Source organism: Camponotus vicinus, unplaced genomic scaffold (genome assembly GCF_025532165.1).
Source record: "Camponotus vicinus isolate PSW18456_S1 unplaced genomic scaffold, iyCamVici1.0 SCAF_13, whole genome shotgun sequence".
Lineage (NCBI taxonomy): Eukaryota > Metazoa > Arthropoda > Insecta > Hymenoptera > Formicidae > Camponotus > Camponotus vicinus.
Window position 1 is genome coordinate 1,105,224 of NW_028141949.1, and position 17,174 is coordinate 1,122,397.

The window sequence follows — 17,174 nt, forward strand, 5'->3', positions numbered from 1 at the left end:
CAACAAATGTTGTAATGGATGAGCTAATAAGAAATTAGAGTAAGATAAGTGAATAAGATAAATGCGCGTTATAAGCGAATAAATTAGCATTAGATGTAATTGATACAATTTTTAGTGTTCTTTATTCTTAATAAATTAGGTAAAATCTATACAAAAATAATCTTTTCTCTATCTTTTTTCTTTATAATTAAAATACTGCAATATATTTTCGCAATGGATGCAATATATTTCGAACGAATTTATTAAAAGTTATTTAATTTAATCTATTCTAGCTCATCCATTTTAAGGCAACGGATTTATCTACAATCTCTATGAATCCGTTACTTTAAAATTAAATAAAAGTTTTTATCACTTACCGGAGCATTGATGTGCCACAGCGGAGTTGTCATTATCGAAGCTACGTTGTCTGTAACATACAAATATAAAATTCATTTATAACAAAGCTCAAAATACAATCAATATTTCAAAAAATTATTATTGTGCGGAATTTCATATCCGGTGTGTAAAATAATAAGTGTGTAAAATATAAACACGTGGGAAGATTTTATAAATTTTAAAATTACTTTTTAAATAGAAATTTTTATATATGATTTTTATAAAAATCTTTCTCTCTCTAATTTTCTCTTTAATTCCTTTAAATTATAAGAACGAATTATTGTGCGTACGATTTATAAGAATTGATATACAAATAATAAATATTCACCATCAGGTTGCTTCGCCGATGCAAGATGCCTCTCCCAGGCCTCCTCCTCCTCTCACAATAGTTTGTTGGTCTGTAACATACAAAGAAAATTCAAATTGTAGTCACGGTCAAAAAATTATTATTATATGCATTTAATTTTATATCCGACGCACATAAATAATAAGCAGATAAACAATTTTATAAATTCTGAAAAAAATTCTACTAATAAGTAATAATTTAATAATTCTATTAAAAGCTATTACGTAGAAACTTTTAAATTACAGTTTTTATGTAAAAATTTCTCTCTTTTTCTCTTGATTAAGTCAGGTACATAAAACATCAAATTACGCGATTAATTACTTAATTTAAATCGCGCGTACGCAATTAATAAATAATTATATATAAGCGATAATTTATTTACCATAGAGTTGCTTCAAAGGTGCCTGATGCCTCTCCTAGGCCTCCTCCTCCTCTCATGTTGTTGACGCGCGATACTTTCAACGGCACTCCCGCACTCACGAGCGATATTTTTATATCGCGAAACATCCCAGTTAGTTGGCATCGGAAGTAGAGACTCGTGACAATAAATGAAATTGGGATTTTATATGAAAAGTCCAAAAGTTCCGCGAAAACGCGACGCGAGAATACTACAACGCGAAAACGCGGTAACGAAGCGCTTGCCGTCCACGGCACGTTGACGGCACCGACGACGCGAAAGGGTACTTAGCTTCCCATTCAGGCACCTTAAGATTTATCATAAATAGAAAAATTTAAGATAAACCTCAAGGCACCATCCAAGTACTAAGCCCTCCCACCGCGACAAGGTGTACCCCATGGGAGGGTTATATTATATATAATTTTAGATATAATATAATACATAATTTGACATTTATTTTGTAATATAGTACATAAATTTAAATTCGCAAATATAAACGATAAATAAACGATAAATAAAAATATAAAGGATAAGAGAACATCTATTATACAAAGCAATGTTCAAAATAATTGATTTTAAACCTAATTATTGCGCACAATTAATTTTTACATTTTTACTTTTAAATAGATATATTTTAATATTATAAACTGCGTAATTACAAAATAATTTATATTTCAGAGGTATAAACTTTTAAAAATATGATAAATAAAAAAATTTCTATTTTTTTATATATGAAATATTTAAATAAATATATTAATTTGAAATGTTTTATAAAACATAAAAGTATCTGAAAATATTAATTAATAAAAAATTTTATAAATGTTTTAATTATTTTAAAATAAAATGGAATATTTTTTATAAGTATATGTATTATATATGTTACAATTTAAAATCACTATTAAATCACAATCAAAGAAATAAAACGAAACGAAAAATATGTATATTTTGAATATATATATTATTGATAAATGATTTATATATTGTTGCGTCCGCGGAACGCGGTATATATCGAACGCGATATATATCGAACAATAAATACATAGCAAAATACATAGCATACGCTGACGCTCGTGCACTCGTAAATAATAACGCGATTTAAGGTGCACAAGAATTTTAATAAATCGCGAGTAACATACAAGAATTCAGAATAATCGTAAAACGGATCACAAATAGACGCGCGTCCGCACAACTTGACAGCTGGGCTTAGACTCTCTGACAGTCGTTGTTTATAACAATATCTTGACAACGCGCGCGAAAACGATCTTCTTCGAAAGAATTCAATGGGTGACGAATACATTCAGCGGGACGAGACGCGGGGACGCAACAATATAATAAATAATGAATGTGATAAATAATTTATATTAATGACTTACATCATATCTTATTGATCCATCCACTTCCAAAACCTCCTTTTTTCTTTTGCTTCCTTCGCTCTTTTTTCGTGTCACTTTAATCCTCGTTGCACTTACACTTATTCACGAAAAGTTCCTCGTTGCACTTACAATTGTGTTTAGAGAAAGAATTTGATAATATATGAAACGTCTCACATCACTACTTCACTGCTCAAGAGCCACTGAGCGAATGATCGTAAGTCAAGAACATTACCGCGGTACTGTTTATATCGCCAGAATCGACTATGTAAAGGAAGAATTTAATAATATATGAAACGTCACTACTTTATTGCTCGAGGTTACTGTGCGAATGATAATAAAGCCGTGTAACGTATTAACAATAGCGCGATACTGTTTATCAAGGTCGAACACGGTGTTATTGATAATTCTCTTGTTGCCGAAATATTTTCTGTAATATAAAATATTCGCCCGCGGAATATTAAATTATAGAAGTATTTTAATTTATTGATTTAAATTGATTATTTTTTAACAATTTATCACGGAGCCTTTCGTTATGCAATTTATTTGCACCTATAATTCGATTGTTTTACTTTGTATTCTCTCATAATCCAAATTATTTTTAGATTTTCAAGTAGAACGATAAAGTAACACGGATGAAATATATTTGTGACTCTAGGTATTGAAATAATAATTATTGTCCTTGTAAAGATCGCAACGATCGAAGCAATTATTTAACATTTTGGATTCCTATCATTTAATCGATTCTCGATTGTACATTGTTTAATTAACAAGGATTGTTAAAATTTAAGGTATTGGTCGAAATATAATTAATTCTATTGTTAATGAAATATAATAAGCATCAATGATCGAAAGTTCATAACATAATTAAGTCTCTTATTCCCTTTTATGTATACGTATTTTGTTTCAATTTTTAATCACGGTAATGAATGATTGCGATTCGATAAAGATTTATAGTTGCGATACAGTTTCATGTCGTGAATTAATTTTTAATTAATTAATTTATATTAATATTTAAAGCAAATTATGTTTCCATACTAATCGTAATCGTGTTTAGTAAAAAAATTACAATACAATACGAAATGTTTCTCACCACTACCTTATTACTCGAGTCACCGTGCGAATAATGACAAAGCCGAAACATAGCGCGCTACTGTTTATATTTTATATTGCCAAAGTCGAACACCGTGTTATCAATAATTCGTTGCCAAAATATTTTATATATTATAAAATGTACATTAACGCGGAATATTAAATTAATGAAGTATTTTAATTTATTGATTAAAATTGATTATTTATTAAACAATTTATCCTTTCATCATGCTAATTATTTACATCTATAATTTGATTGATTTACTTCGTGTTCTCTCACAATCCAAATTACATTTAGATTGTCAAGTAGAACGATAAAGTAACACGGATGAAATATATTTGTGACTCTAAATATTATAATAATAATTATTGTCCGTAGAAATCGCAACGATCGAAGTAATTATTTAATATTTTGGATTTCTATCATTTAATCGATTTTCGATTAAATTGTATATTGTTTAATAACAAGGATTGAGAAAATTAAAACATTGGTCGAAATATAGTTAATTCTAATATTAAAGCTTTAACATAGCGCGCTACTGTTTATTTTTTGTATTGCCAAAGTCGAACACCGTGTTATCGATAATTCGTTGCCGAAATATTTTATATATTATAAAATATACGCTAACGCAGAATATTAAATCATAGAAGTATTTTCATTAATTAATTAAAATTGATTATTTATTAAATAACTTATCACGGAACCTTTCCTTATGCTAATTATTTGAATTTATTCGATTATTTTATTTTCAAAGTCAAATTCTATAATATTTAGTTTTGCATTTTAGAAGACTGACTTAGAGCGAGCTAAATAAATAAATAAATAAATAAATAAATAAAAAATAAATAAATAATGTTGAGAAGAAAAAGAACACACATAAATAAATAATAGCGTGGAAAGAGAGAACATACTAATATTTTTATAATATAATAAATAGCATACTAATATTTTTAGAATATAATAAATTATTATTAATTAAATTATTTATATTTTTATTTATATTATTTATATTATCAGAGAGACATATATGTTACTCTCTGAGAACATTCGTGGACATTGGCTTTGTAGTTCATGTTCACGTTTTTAATGTCCACAGAGGGAGTATCGCTTCCAGGGATCACCTAAAAGCGACCGGAAATAAGTTAGCGCTGGAAGTGCATATTTTTTAATAAACTATAGCTCAAACGATTGCTCCTTAATTGCTCCGTCCGAATCTACAATTGCTCCCCTTCTAAATTAATAATTTTTTTAATATTTGCAAAAAACGTAAAATTGACCATTTTTACTGAAAAACATATTTCTAATGGTTTTCCGTCAAGCTCGTTAACAATATATCAATAATCGGTAAGATGTGCGAAGTGTCGGTATATTTCCGACGAAATCACATAATCTATTGAAAATAAAAGATATGTTCCGCTTGATGCTTTTCATTTCCAAATATAAGATTTTTCCTGATTAGTCCATCAAACGCTATGTAGCGGAAATAATAGAGTGAATTCCGTGATACATGAAGTGTTTAATAAATAATCATATAATTAAAATCTATATAATCTAAAATACTTCTATACACTTTAATGTATTCTGCGTATATATTTGTTAAATGAAAATATCTCGAACACGAATTGTCGGCAACATGAGTGTTTTGTAACACAAAATGCTTATTTATATTAAATAAATTTCTAACGATTTATCATTAAAAGTAAAGTATAATATAAGTAATATTCTAATTTATTTCTAAATATTATAAATATTAAAATTAAATAAAAAATTAAAATTTTTAAATTTAAATTTAAATTTATAATTTGTATCTAATTGAAAATTATTTAAAAACATTGAGTTTAATATGATTTTGAAGCGTCTTGCATTCGTTTAATTATAGCATTTGTATTGGGACACTACAGTTCTATCTAAATCGGAGGCACGACCGCCCTCAGACTTCTTTCTGTTCAAAGAGAAATGTGTGATATATAATAATCAGTTTACAAAAATGAACATTTAGAAAGATATATCAGATAAAAGAATGTACAAATAATTTATTTATATGGATATAATCTTTTTTGTATATGTATGTATATTATATGTATATACACTCAAAACATATGGCCGATAAAGTGATAGAATAAGATAAACTAAAGATTTCAATTTTAAAACATTACAACATACATTATTATAGTATTAAATCAGTATATAGTGTAATAGGATGAGTTTAATATTCTTCCTCTTCCTCAGTGTTGACAGCGTCTTCTTGCACTTCACGATAATCGAGTTCTAAGGCAGCTAGATCTTCCCTGGCTTCCGAAAATTCACCTTCCTCCATACCTTCCCCGACGAACCTGCCAATAATTTATTACGCATTCGTTTCTCAGTAAGTTGTAAGATTGGATAAAAAAATGGTTTGTTCGCGTTATATTAAAATGAAATTTTTCTAACATTTGCAAGAACAAATAATCGATATATATATATATATATATATTGAGAAGATTTAATATATAAAAATTAAAATGTTAAAAGCATTTTAAATACATCGAAGGGAAAATGACAAAAGGAGAATGCTATATCTAAATAACTCGAATCATTTCAAGCAGAAGCGCAATTAATATTTATATAGAAAATTTAGATTTGAATTTTAGTCTCTTCTCCTTACCAATGAACGAAAGCTCGTTTGGCGTACATAAGATCGAATTTATGATCGAGTCGAGCCCATGCATCTACGATAGCCGTTGTGTTGCAGAGACAACATACAGCCCTTTCTACTCGTGCGAGATCGCCACCCGGTACAACAGTAGGCGGTTGATAATTTATTCCCACCTGTTATCAATTTGATGATTATAATTTAATTGCAATTTTTTAATTTTAATTTTTAAATTTTTCTCCCTACTTTTAAACTTCCTTGTTTTAAACTTCCTTACGTCTAATCTCTTACCTTGAATCCCGTTGGGCACCACTCGACGAATTGCACGTGTTTCTGCCGTTTTATCATCGCGATCGCCGCGTTAACGTCCTTGGGCACCACATCGCCTCTGTACAGCAAACACACCGCCATGTACTTTCCCATACGCGGATCGCAATTCACCATTTGATGATTTGGTTCGAAACAAGAGTTTGTTATCTCTGCGACGGTCAATGTTTCATGTCCGGCCTTTTCCGCTGACAGAACAGGAGCATAAGTGGCCTGCGATGAAAATCTCGATAATTAGGATATAATTAAGAGCTTATAATTAACAGCTTTATCAATCAAGTAATCAAAGCTGTTGGAGTTTTAAACAGTTATTATAAATGTATATATGTGAAAATTAGGCGTTCAAACTTACGAGTGGGAAATGAATACGTGGATAAGGCACTAAATTTGTCTGGAATTCGGTGAGATCGACATTCAATGCCCCGTCGAATCGTAAACTAGCAGTAATAGATGAGACCATTTGTCCAATCAGTCGATTTAGATTCGTATAGGTCGGCCGATCGATGTTCAAATTCCTTCTGCATAATTCGTAAATGGCCTACGGATAACACGCGATTATAGAAAGAGACAAATAACTTTATTATAATATTATCTAATATATCAGCAGATATATGTAGATGAAAGCTCGTAATAAACTTTATTTTACATATAACATATTTGAAACAAAATATGCAAACTTTTTCTGATAAAATCCAAAGAGAAATTACTGTTATTTTATAATCGGTTCATAAATAATTGAATTGTAATAGATTTTAAAACGACCTAAGCTTCATTAAGCTCTATATAGATGTGTAAAACAGACACTTAATTTATGAAGATATTTAATTTAATTTAATTTAATTTTGAATTGCAATGATATATATATATATATATATATATATATATATATATATATATATATATACAAACCTGATTATCTACAATAAAAGCCACCTCGCTATGCTCTAATGTTGGATGAGTATAAAGAATTGCATTATAAGGTTCCACTACTGCAGTCGATACCTACAAAAAAGATAGCAAGATGAATATTAAAAAATTACAAACAAATAAATTTCGTAATAGAGAACAAAATTCTTTTTATTCGATAGATAATGTCCAATAAATATATTACAAATAGAAAAATGTATGCAGATTACTTATATTTGAATATCTCTAAAAGAAATCTGAATTTTTAATTTAAAAAATTGGGATATTTTTTAATGAGAATAATATTACCTGTGGCGCTGGATAAATGCTAAATGTCAGTTTACTTTTCTTTGGATAATCGGCGGACAATTGTTCCATAAGCAAACTCGAGAATCCAGATCCCGTGCCACCCCCAAACGAATGGAAGATCAAAAAACCTTGCAAACCCTTGCATTGCTCTGTCAGTCTGCGTATTCTATCTAAAGTAATGTCTATGATCTCTTTTCCTGAAAATTGCGAGAACAATTAATTTTTTCTATATGTGAAAAATCTGTGCATAAGATTTTAATATACATATGTATTAGAAAAAATTGGATTGTTTTTAAATCCCGATAAATCGTGTATCCCGATGTATCGTTGTAATTAATTTTTGCGTTATTAGATGTTATATAGATGTATATGATTATAACGGGAAGTATATATTCGAATACCTATCGTATAGTGACCCCTAGCATAATTATTAGCCGCATCCTCCTTGCCAGTAATCATTTGTTCGGGATGGAACAATTGCTTGTAAGTACCCGAACGAACTTCGTCTAATTAAAGAAAATAATTATTTCATTTTAAATCTCTATCAACCCTTAATGCGCAATGCGAGCGTAGCATTAAAAAAAAATCATAGAAATTAAACAACAATCAAGAAAGGAAAACACTTGCCTACTACTGTTGGTTCAAGATCGACCAAAACCGCCCGTGGAACATATTTTCCGGAGCTTGTTTCGGAAAAGAATGCGTTAAAAGAATCATCTCCATGACTTACAGTAGTGTCGCTGGGCATTTGTCCATCTGGATGGATACCATGCTCCAAACAATAAAGTTCCCAACAGGCGTTTCCCATTTGCACGCCCGCCTGCCCTATATGAATGGATATACATTCCCGCTGCCAACAAATAGATAAATATATTTATCTTCTGCGTGTAAATTATATATTTATATAAATACGCAATAAAAATGTTCGGGCTTCAATCCAAGATCGAAAGAATTATTTACAATTAGAAAGTTTTCTTTTATTCTGACGCTTCAGTTCTTTATCTTTTTATGTAAAATATTCACTTTTCGAAAAATATAAGCAATAAAATAATACATTCTTTTGCTTTTTTATCTTTTAATAAAGAATGAAAGATAACAAATAATGGAAGTAATTCATTCAGATAATTGAAAAACCATTGTAATTAGCTACTATTTTCAAAAATAGCATCATTATTTGCCGTAAATATTTACTGATCCATAACAATCTTATAGATACGTTACAAATTAAAGACGAAACTGTTCCATTATCGTGTATAAACTATGTTACTCATTCTACCACGCCATATTAGATATGATTATTACTTCAAGTAGCGTTAAAAAATTCACGGCAGACTATAAGTTTGTAGTTTCATAAAAAGAAAGATACTATAATGCGCACATACATGATTATTAAATGTCAAATATCAAGCGTTTATAAGATCTTTTATTAATTACCTTTTTTGCCATGTTTCAAAAAATTTTTTTATATTAGAACAAACACTGATGCAGACACTCACAGAAAATTATATATCTCACAAAAACACATATAATAATATCAAGTTACGCAAAAGTTAATTCATTCACTTTAACTTAATTATTTCTTTATACGTGTACTCCCTTAATATAATTCTGATCCATGATCTTTTTTAAAAATTATATATTAATCTAAATTTTTTAACGCTTTTTTATTACTGTATATAAATGATATTTATAAATGATTTTTTTTTTAATTCATTTTCCGAATATAATATCACAAATATTTTCGATATTACAAAAGATAAATAACTATTCTACAAAAGATAAATAATTTAGAAAGAGAATTATAAAAAAACTTATTTTGTGTGTATAATAAAGTTCTTAAAAACTCTGTAATTGATGAATTTCGTTTTTAATTATATACCTTTACATATCTAATCCTATTTATTTTTTTCTTATTATTTAATCAAAAATTGAAATAACAAATATCTTCCTAATAAATATTCAAATAATTATATTATTTTCACACAAATCATCTCAGAGTAAGATATCGATTATGAATAGCCAACCAATCGATCAATACTTTGATTAAACGAAATCTGTCGACCGAACTTAGCGAGAGTGATCGCAAGAAACTATGTTCGACAAAGGATGATTACCGATGGCCAAGACGTCGTCGACTAAAGCAGCGACATTATCTGTCAACAATGTCTAGTAGAAAAATGCCCACCTTGGCCTGTGACGTATCTTCTATCATTAATTTAAATGTGTCCTAAAAGTGAGCATCTATCATGTCTATAGCCGGCCTACTTCCTGACTTGCAGAAGCATGTGGACAAGTGTATTGTCTCTTGCGATATTATACATCCTATATCTGCATGGTAAAAATCGATTTTTTACAGGTTGACATACTGTAACCATAGCAGCTTAATCAAACATCGAAGTGCATGTCCGATTCTTCCAGAAAATGATTTCACATGAGATTTATCATTCTTTTATAAAATGATCATTGAATGTGATCTATGATATGAGTTTCGAGAGAATATTGGCCCGAAAAAATATTTGACAATCCATATATAAGCACAAAATTCTTAAATATATATTTGCAAATATATATTTTAATATCCTTAAAAAATTAAAACACTTTTAGAAACAAATTTTAAATAGGCAAGTGAATTGTGTATTCGGTCTCTTATGCTCGTTTGTAATTTATATATTTCATTTTGCTTTTGAATGGATCAAATAATCTAAAAAAATTATTTTGTAAAAAGAATAAAAAGGAGGAGAAAGAGTAATTTTATTAATATAAAATTAAAGCGTCGATTGACATTTATAATGCGAATCAATATTTCATACATAATTTAAGTTTCGCGTGTAGCTTTGAAAATATATAGTGCATATATGTATTTCAAGCACATTATTTAAACTAGAAATAATAAGCACAAAAAATTATATAGAAAGAAATTTACTTAAAATATTAACTAAAGTAACTATTAAAAGATAAAAGATTGATTTTATTTTCATTAATATTCAAAAAATTTATTAATTATAAATGCATTCTTGAAAATGTTGCGCATCACATCATTTAGCTTTCTGTACTCTTCTTTAATATAAATTATAAGCAAACGGAAAAAAATCGTATTAAAAAGAATATTAATTTTAACATTTGTTAATTTAATAAGATAAATGATTTCATCGATTATTGTTCTTTTTTTATGCAAATTTTTCTATTTATTTATTAATTACTCTTCCTCAAATTTCTTTTGCACTTATTTAAATTACTTGAAAAAGCTTTTAATTGATTTTATGAGCTATTTAAAAGTATGTATATATCGATTTAAAATGATACACACGACATATTTTCCCAGATATGTACTTTGTCTAACGCATAGACGAATATGCGTTTTATCAAGAACAATATTATCGTACAAACATATGCAATTTCTATATTAGAATGTTTACAAATGTATACATCGAAATGTGTAAACAAATCGGTAAAAAATTACGTTAATTGCAATATTGATGCAATTTGTAATTAATAATATAAATTATGATAGAAAATAACTTAGAAATAGCAGAAATTTTGAAAATATAATTATAATTTCTCACTACATGTAATTTTTTTTAATTATAATACATGTAATTTTTACATGTAATTTTTTTGTAATTATAATTTCTCACTACATGTAATTTTTTTTATGTAGAGAAAGGACTTCATTTCAAAGAGATATAAATAGAAACTATATAATAGAATGAAATATATAGGGAGTCTTAATGCAATTGTATTAATCCTATCAAATGTTCTTTGTAAAAAATGAAAATTTTAGAATAATATTCTTTTTCTAAAATGTGTATTCCGACTACGAAATTAAATTAAACGAAACATCTTTTTATTAAAATATAAGTGTGTATATTTTTATGATAATTATTATAATTGAAAAATAGTGTCAATATTAAAATGCAAAATACAATAAGAAAACGTGGCACTCACCATTTTTTTTGATTGCGTATACTCTGTAACGTGTCGGAGCGCGTGACGATTCGATCACTGTCTGACTTCGCGGATAGTACGATCACTCTGCATCGCCATTTAATAGTGCTATATACTATATATGATATTCGCATCGGAGTTCATAGGCAACGCGGATCAACTTATACTACTACAGTACTCGCGACAATTGTATATGTACATATGCACATCCGCAAAGTGCATTATTATATTCTATAGTATAGACTTCTTGGAAATAGTATATATACATAAGAAAGCTCTTCTTTAAACTTCGCTCCAATTTAAAGATATGAAAAAACGTATTTTTATACATTATTTACAATATAAAATTTATATTTCTTACAATATATTTATCTTGAAGAAATACACTTTTATAATTGGGGTTATACAGTATAAAAAAATAATTACATAATAATAATTAACTAATTAAACTAAATATAAGTTTCAGATGAGAATCTATTTTTGTGTACAAGCTATTGTTTTTTAAGTTCTTTCGGACTCGACAAAGTTATTAATTTTACTCTTCTAGGGGTTTTATGACATCTAACAGGAGCGATATCAGGTTTTGATGGAGTATTTTTGATTTTAGTTTTGCTCATATTACTATTACTTTCCTCATTGTACACTAACTTGATATCTTCTGTTTCTTCTATAATAATATCCTCACTTGATTTCTTGTCTGTTTGTAAAGTATTGACTTCTGATCTAATATTTTGATCATCTACTACCTCATTCAACTTTTGTTTATTAATCTCTTTAGGCTGATGTGCTATTATATCGGTTGTATCATTTACAAGGTCAATATCCATTGCACAATCGTCAATATCAAATGTTAAAATGTTGCTTTTGATTACATTGTCTTTGACTATATTTTTCGATTTTTTACTAGAATTCTTACATATATCTGCTGAAACAGTATTTACAGGATTATTCATTTTATAAATTTTGCCTAGTTCACCTTCTTGAAAATGTATTATGGAACAATAACCGTCGCTCGAAGATACAATTAAAATTTGGCCATCACCGGACCTATAAGAGAAAAAAAAAAGTTTAAAATTATAAAAGTAATTTAAAAGTAGAAGAAGAGATATCATAAATAGATGATAATAATAAAGTATAATAATTACCATGAAAGATCGTTCAATCTGCCATAATGAATTAGCGATATCACACCAATCGGACAGGTTTGTTGTGTATCATAAATTAATACAGAACTTTGTGTTGCAACAGCAAATATCATCCTATAAGGTAATGTTATAAGTGCATTTGGACCATCTTTCCGCAACTCAAAATATACTGGACAACATCTTACTGCTATAGTACACTCATTCATAGTGGGCAAAATCATTATTGGTCTAAAAAACACATTGTTAAAGTTGATAAGATTTTTTTTAAGTGAAATTAAGGAAATCAGAAACTTTAATACTAACTCTTTCAAATTTGCCCTGGAGAAAACAATTGTCGCATTTGATATAGTTTCTGTAGTCTCATGTGATTCAATTATTCCAGAGGGAACAAAAATAAGTGATCCATCTACTGAGAAAGTCAGTCTGCGAAAGAACGATTTGAATGTATCATCATAAAATAAACGTACAATCTTTCCCTCCAATGGGTTACCAACTGGTGTTGGAATTGTGGATTTATAAACGCGTTGAACAACTTTCTTTGTAGCAATGTTTATTAAGCGACAATATCTAAAAAACAAGAAGCATGTTTTTTTAATATACAAAACTTAGAAATTTATAAAATATTGTATCTATATATATATATAGCATAATATACAATATAGATTATATACCTGTCTGTGCTAATAGTGCATACATATTGATTGCAAGGATCCCAGGATACTCCTTGGACAAATCCTTTATGATCTGGTAATATTGTTTTATGTCCTTTCTGAATATCCCATAATATAGCAGTATTATCAACAGATCCAGAAATTAAACAATTAGAGTCTGGTGACCAGCTGATGTCATAAATATCTTCAATATGACCTCTCAATACTTTCCAGGAGATCCATTGTTCTTTATTTTCGATATCACTTGGAAGTAGAGATAAATCTCGTTCCTCTCTCTCCTTGATTTTCCATAAGATAATCATTGATTCTGCATATTAATGTCAATATTAGTAACAATATATCGTCAATATTAATAACAAAATATAGAAACAATAAATGTAATAACATGTAGATATAATAGTAGCTAACCATCGTCCCCTGATGCTAGAATTTCTTTTGAAGGGGAAAACCTTACAATATTTACTGCCTTTTGATGACGATCAAGATCTACAGCAAAATTCACAATAGCTCCGCCACATTCAGTTGTTGTTAAATGCCAAATCTGTGCTTAAACATAATTATTTAAAATATATTCTACACATACAAATTTTTTTGAATATACAATATTATGATAAAATCAATTATTTTAGAAAGTTATTACTAAAAAGTTCTTGCTTTTCAGAAAATATAAGAAACATTTGGTAGCTCTGACAGAATTATATGAATCTATCCTGTTATCTCAGCATATTTATTCTATTATTTCTATATTAGTTAAAACAGTGCTTTTTCTATATATATATATATATATATATATATATATATATATATATATATATATATATATATATATATATATAATATCTTTATAAATTATAATTTATAAATATAAATTACTCATTACCAAAACATGACAGTCCGCTCCTCCAGTTGCAATTCTCCAAAACGGTTCTCCTTTTAAATTTTTGCACGTACCGTTCTGTATGTCAACGCTCAGTACCGGGTCACGATTATGCCACGAAATTTCAGGAGTAGTAAACTTCATTGTCTCGATTAAAATTAACAAGTATGATTTTCATACGTGTCACAATGTAACAAATAAAAGAAACAGAAAAAAGGTGATTTACTCCAAAGATGGTTTCACTTAACCTTCAAGCTGTCAGAGTATTCGCGCCAAAAATTTGTGGACGTTATACCGGGCGATCTCACATGAATTTAAGCATATTTGGAGATGGATTGCGCGCGATTCGAATATTCTTCAAATGCGTCCGTAAATCACATTAGCCGATCAGCCCAAATGCACTACTGTGTAGAAAACTTTTAAGAAGTGTAAGCAGCACGAACGGACGGGTGGCACCCGATTGACACATCGCCAATTGGCCAATTCAAAATAGAACTCTCTGATTGGCCAATCGTTGTTGGTTATCCTAGGCACAGATCGATATAATTGGCTGTGGCCAATCGCAACGTGGTCAAACAGGACGCTTCCCGAGCGGACCTATTTGCGAAGAAGGGCTCATTCCCACTGAGCGCGTCACGCGTCGCGTCATCCAGCGTGATCCAATCAAAACATCCCATTGTAATAACATGTTTTCCGTGTTATTACAATGGGATGTTTTGATTGGCGTGACGCGCTCAGTGGGAACGAGCCCGAAGACTTAAACTCCCTACGAGAGGAATATTTACGCATGGTTGCATATATCTTGAACAATATTTTACCAATGGTTCTAGTGATATAAAAATACCGGCGCTAAAGAGCTAGGGACTTTTAACGACACGTTTCGGCGCCATCGTTCCCGCGCAAACGAGCGCCCGCTCGACACGATCGTCGTCAAAATATCTGAATGTGCATGCGCGTAACCGTTGTGGTTGCGCGGGCCGCTGCTTCATTCGGCTTTCAGCGCTCGGTGTTGGCGTGTCGGCGTAGCCAGTTCCCAGGTTCTCTCTCTCTCGCGCACGGAAAAGCAAGCACATTCGATTCAACGAGACATGTCCGGACGCGGTAAAGGCGGTGAGTAAAGGAAGAAAAAAAGAACTTCCTTCGTTTCGTATACCGGCGAACGACGATGACACTCCTCAATCCGACTCTTTCCAGGCAAGACCAAGGGGAAGGCGAAGACCCGCAGCAGCAGGGCAGGGCTGCAGTTCCCCGTGGGGAGGATCCATCGTCTTCTCAGGAAAGGCAACTATGCGGAACGTGTCGGCGCCGGTGCACCGGTCTATCTTGCTGCCGTGATGGAGTATCTGGCGGCTGAAGTGCTCGAGTTGGCTGGAAATGCCGCCAGGGACAACAAAAAGACTAGGCAAGCCCTTTATTTCTCTCTCTCTCTCTCTCTCTTTCTCTCTCTATCTATCTTTTTCTCGTTATCTCTTGCGCGTTAGCTTTCTTTGTCTCTTCGTTTCCCTCTCCTTTTCTCTTGTGTTTTGTGCTACGACTTCCTGTTTCTATTTCACGTTCGCCTTTCTCTCGATTTCTTCGATATTCTTGTCTTTAGCATTTTTTTTGGAGGGAGATCACATTGTTAACCGATTTTTGAAAATTATATCTTGATCATTCTCGGATATTCTCTTGGAATATACATGTATAACTTATGATGCTACATTTTGTTGATTTACTTCAAAGAAATTTCAGTTTATTATTTATTTACTAATCTTTATTTTTGTTCGGCAATTTTTTTGTAAAGTATAAATATATATGTATTTAACTTTTTTCGATATAAATTGATTGTGTACAAACTATTGCTAACAGTAATATATTTATATATACATAGTACAAAACAAAAAAGAGATATCTTGTTATATAAAAATACATAATTTCTAATAATGGTTTCTAAATTACTAGCTAATAAGGGAATATTTTTTACTTACGGTTTCTTGTAATTTTGCTACTGTAAAGTATTATGTAAAGTATTTCTATATTTTCTACTTCTGTATTTATTTATCATTATTTATACACTTATCTATTTTTGTTCAATTTGTTAATTTGCAAACATTTATTCTCTGTAGGATAATTCCACGTCACTTGCAATTGGCTATTCGTAATGACGAGGAGCTGAATAAATTATTGTCCGGAGTGACCATTGCTCAAGGTGGAGTTCTGCCTAATATTCAAGCAGTCTTGTTGCCGAAGAAAACTGGTACTGGTGGTTCTGGAAAAGGCGACAAAGCATCACAAGAATATTAGATTATTATACATTTATAACTCTATCGTACTTTAGAAATATGTCTCTGTTTCTCAAAATAAGAGGAAAAAAATAATATCCCTATAAATCTTAACAGCAGATTTTACCTCTGAATCTATGACACATTTTTTTTGTATGCTTAATTGACAATCTGCAAGCAAATAATATTATATGGAGATCCTGGAATAGATATTCTACTATTTTCATTCATGTTTTTACATCGCGCTAAGTCCTATCTTGGACACTGTTGAAAGTATAATTGCTGTCTCAATAAAATACATTTGATTGAAAATATTCCAGTGCTAAATAGTAAATTTTCAATTGCGTTTTAATTTAAGATTATGCTATAACAGTTACAGTATAACTTATTAATGAATATTTCTTGACTTATTTAAGTACAACGTTTGATTTAGTGATATGTGCGTGTTATGTATATTTTCTCTTGCTATAATTTACTATTACTATAATATTACTATTTTTTTTTAATTTTTTATCTTTTT

At 29.7% G+C, this 17,174-nt stretch overlaps 3 protein-coding genes across 5 annotated transcripts; 1 reads left to right on the top strand and 2 right to left on the bottom strand.

The window, feature by feature from the left end:
• Positions 1–5,571: 5,571 nt before the first annotated feature.
• On the bottom strand, positions 5,572–11,828 carry LOC145963728 (tubulin alpha-1 chain). 2 transcript variants are annotated; one of them, XM_083085889.1, is made up of 9 exons: positions 11,701–11,828; positions 8,383–8,605; positions 8,157–8,261; positions 7,756–7,952; positions 7,450–7,542; positions 6,893–7,078; positions 6,505–6,753; positions 6,226–6,389; positions 5,572–5,914 (listed from the first exon to the last, which is right to left on the bottom strand). In XM_083085889.1, the coding sequence occupies exons 1-9, from the start codon at positions 11,701–11,703 to the stop codon at positions 5,788–5,790; spliced, it is 1,347 nt and encodes a 448-aa protein (XP_082942015.1). In that variant the 5' UTR covers positions 11,704–11,828; the 3' UTR covers positions 5,572–5,787. The 2 variants fall into 2 exon arrangements, with proteins under 2 accessions (XP_082942015.1, XP_082942014.1); XM_083085888.1 differs by lacking the exon at positions 11,701–11,828 and adding an exon at positions 9,190–9,480.
• A 358-nt stretch (positions 11,829–12,186) lies between these two features.
• Caf1-105 (chromatin assembly factor 1, p105 subunit) lies at positions 12,187–14,812 on the bottom strand. 2 transcript variants are annotated; one of them, XM_083085886.1, is made up of 6 exons: positions 14,397–14,812; positions 13,925–14,057; positions 13,517–13,823; positions 13,149–13,412; positions 12,846–13,073; positions 12,187–12,747 (listed from the first exon to the last, which is right to left on the bottom strand). In XM_083085886.1, the coding sequence occupies exons 1-6, from the start codon at positions 14,535–14,537 to the stop codon at positions 12,192–12,194; spliced, it is 1,629 nt and encodes a 542-aa protein (XP_082942012.1). In that variant the 5' UTR covers positions 14,538–14,812; the 3' UTR covers positions 12,187–12,191. The 2 variants fall into 2 exon arrangements, with proteins under 2 accessions (XP_082942012.1, XP_082942013.1); XM_083085887.1 differs by having other exon boundaries at positions 13,925–14,062; positions 14,397–14,488.
• Positions 14,813–15,285: 473 nt separating this feature from the next.
• LOC145964291 (histone H2A) lies at positions 15,286–16,966 on the top strand. Its single transcript, XM_083086882.1, has 3 exons — positions 15,286–15,503; positions 15,588–15,795; positions 16,499–16,966. The coding sequence occupies exons 1-3, from the start codon at positions 15,482–15,484 to the stop codon at positions 16,674–16,676; spliced, it is 408 nt and encodes a 135-aa protein (XP_082943008.1). The 5' UTR covers positions 15,286–15,481; the 3' UTR covers positions 16,677–16,966.
• The last annotated feature ends 208 nt before the right edge of the window (positions 16,967–17,174 follow it).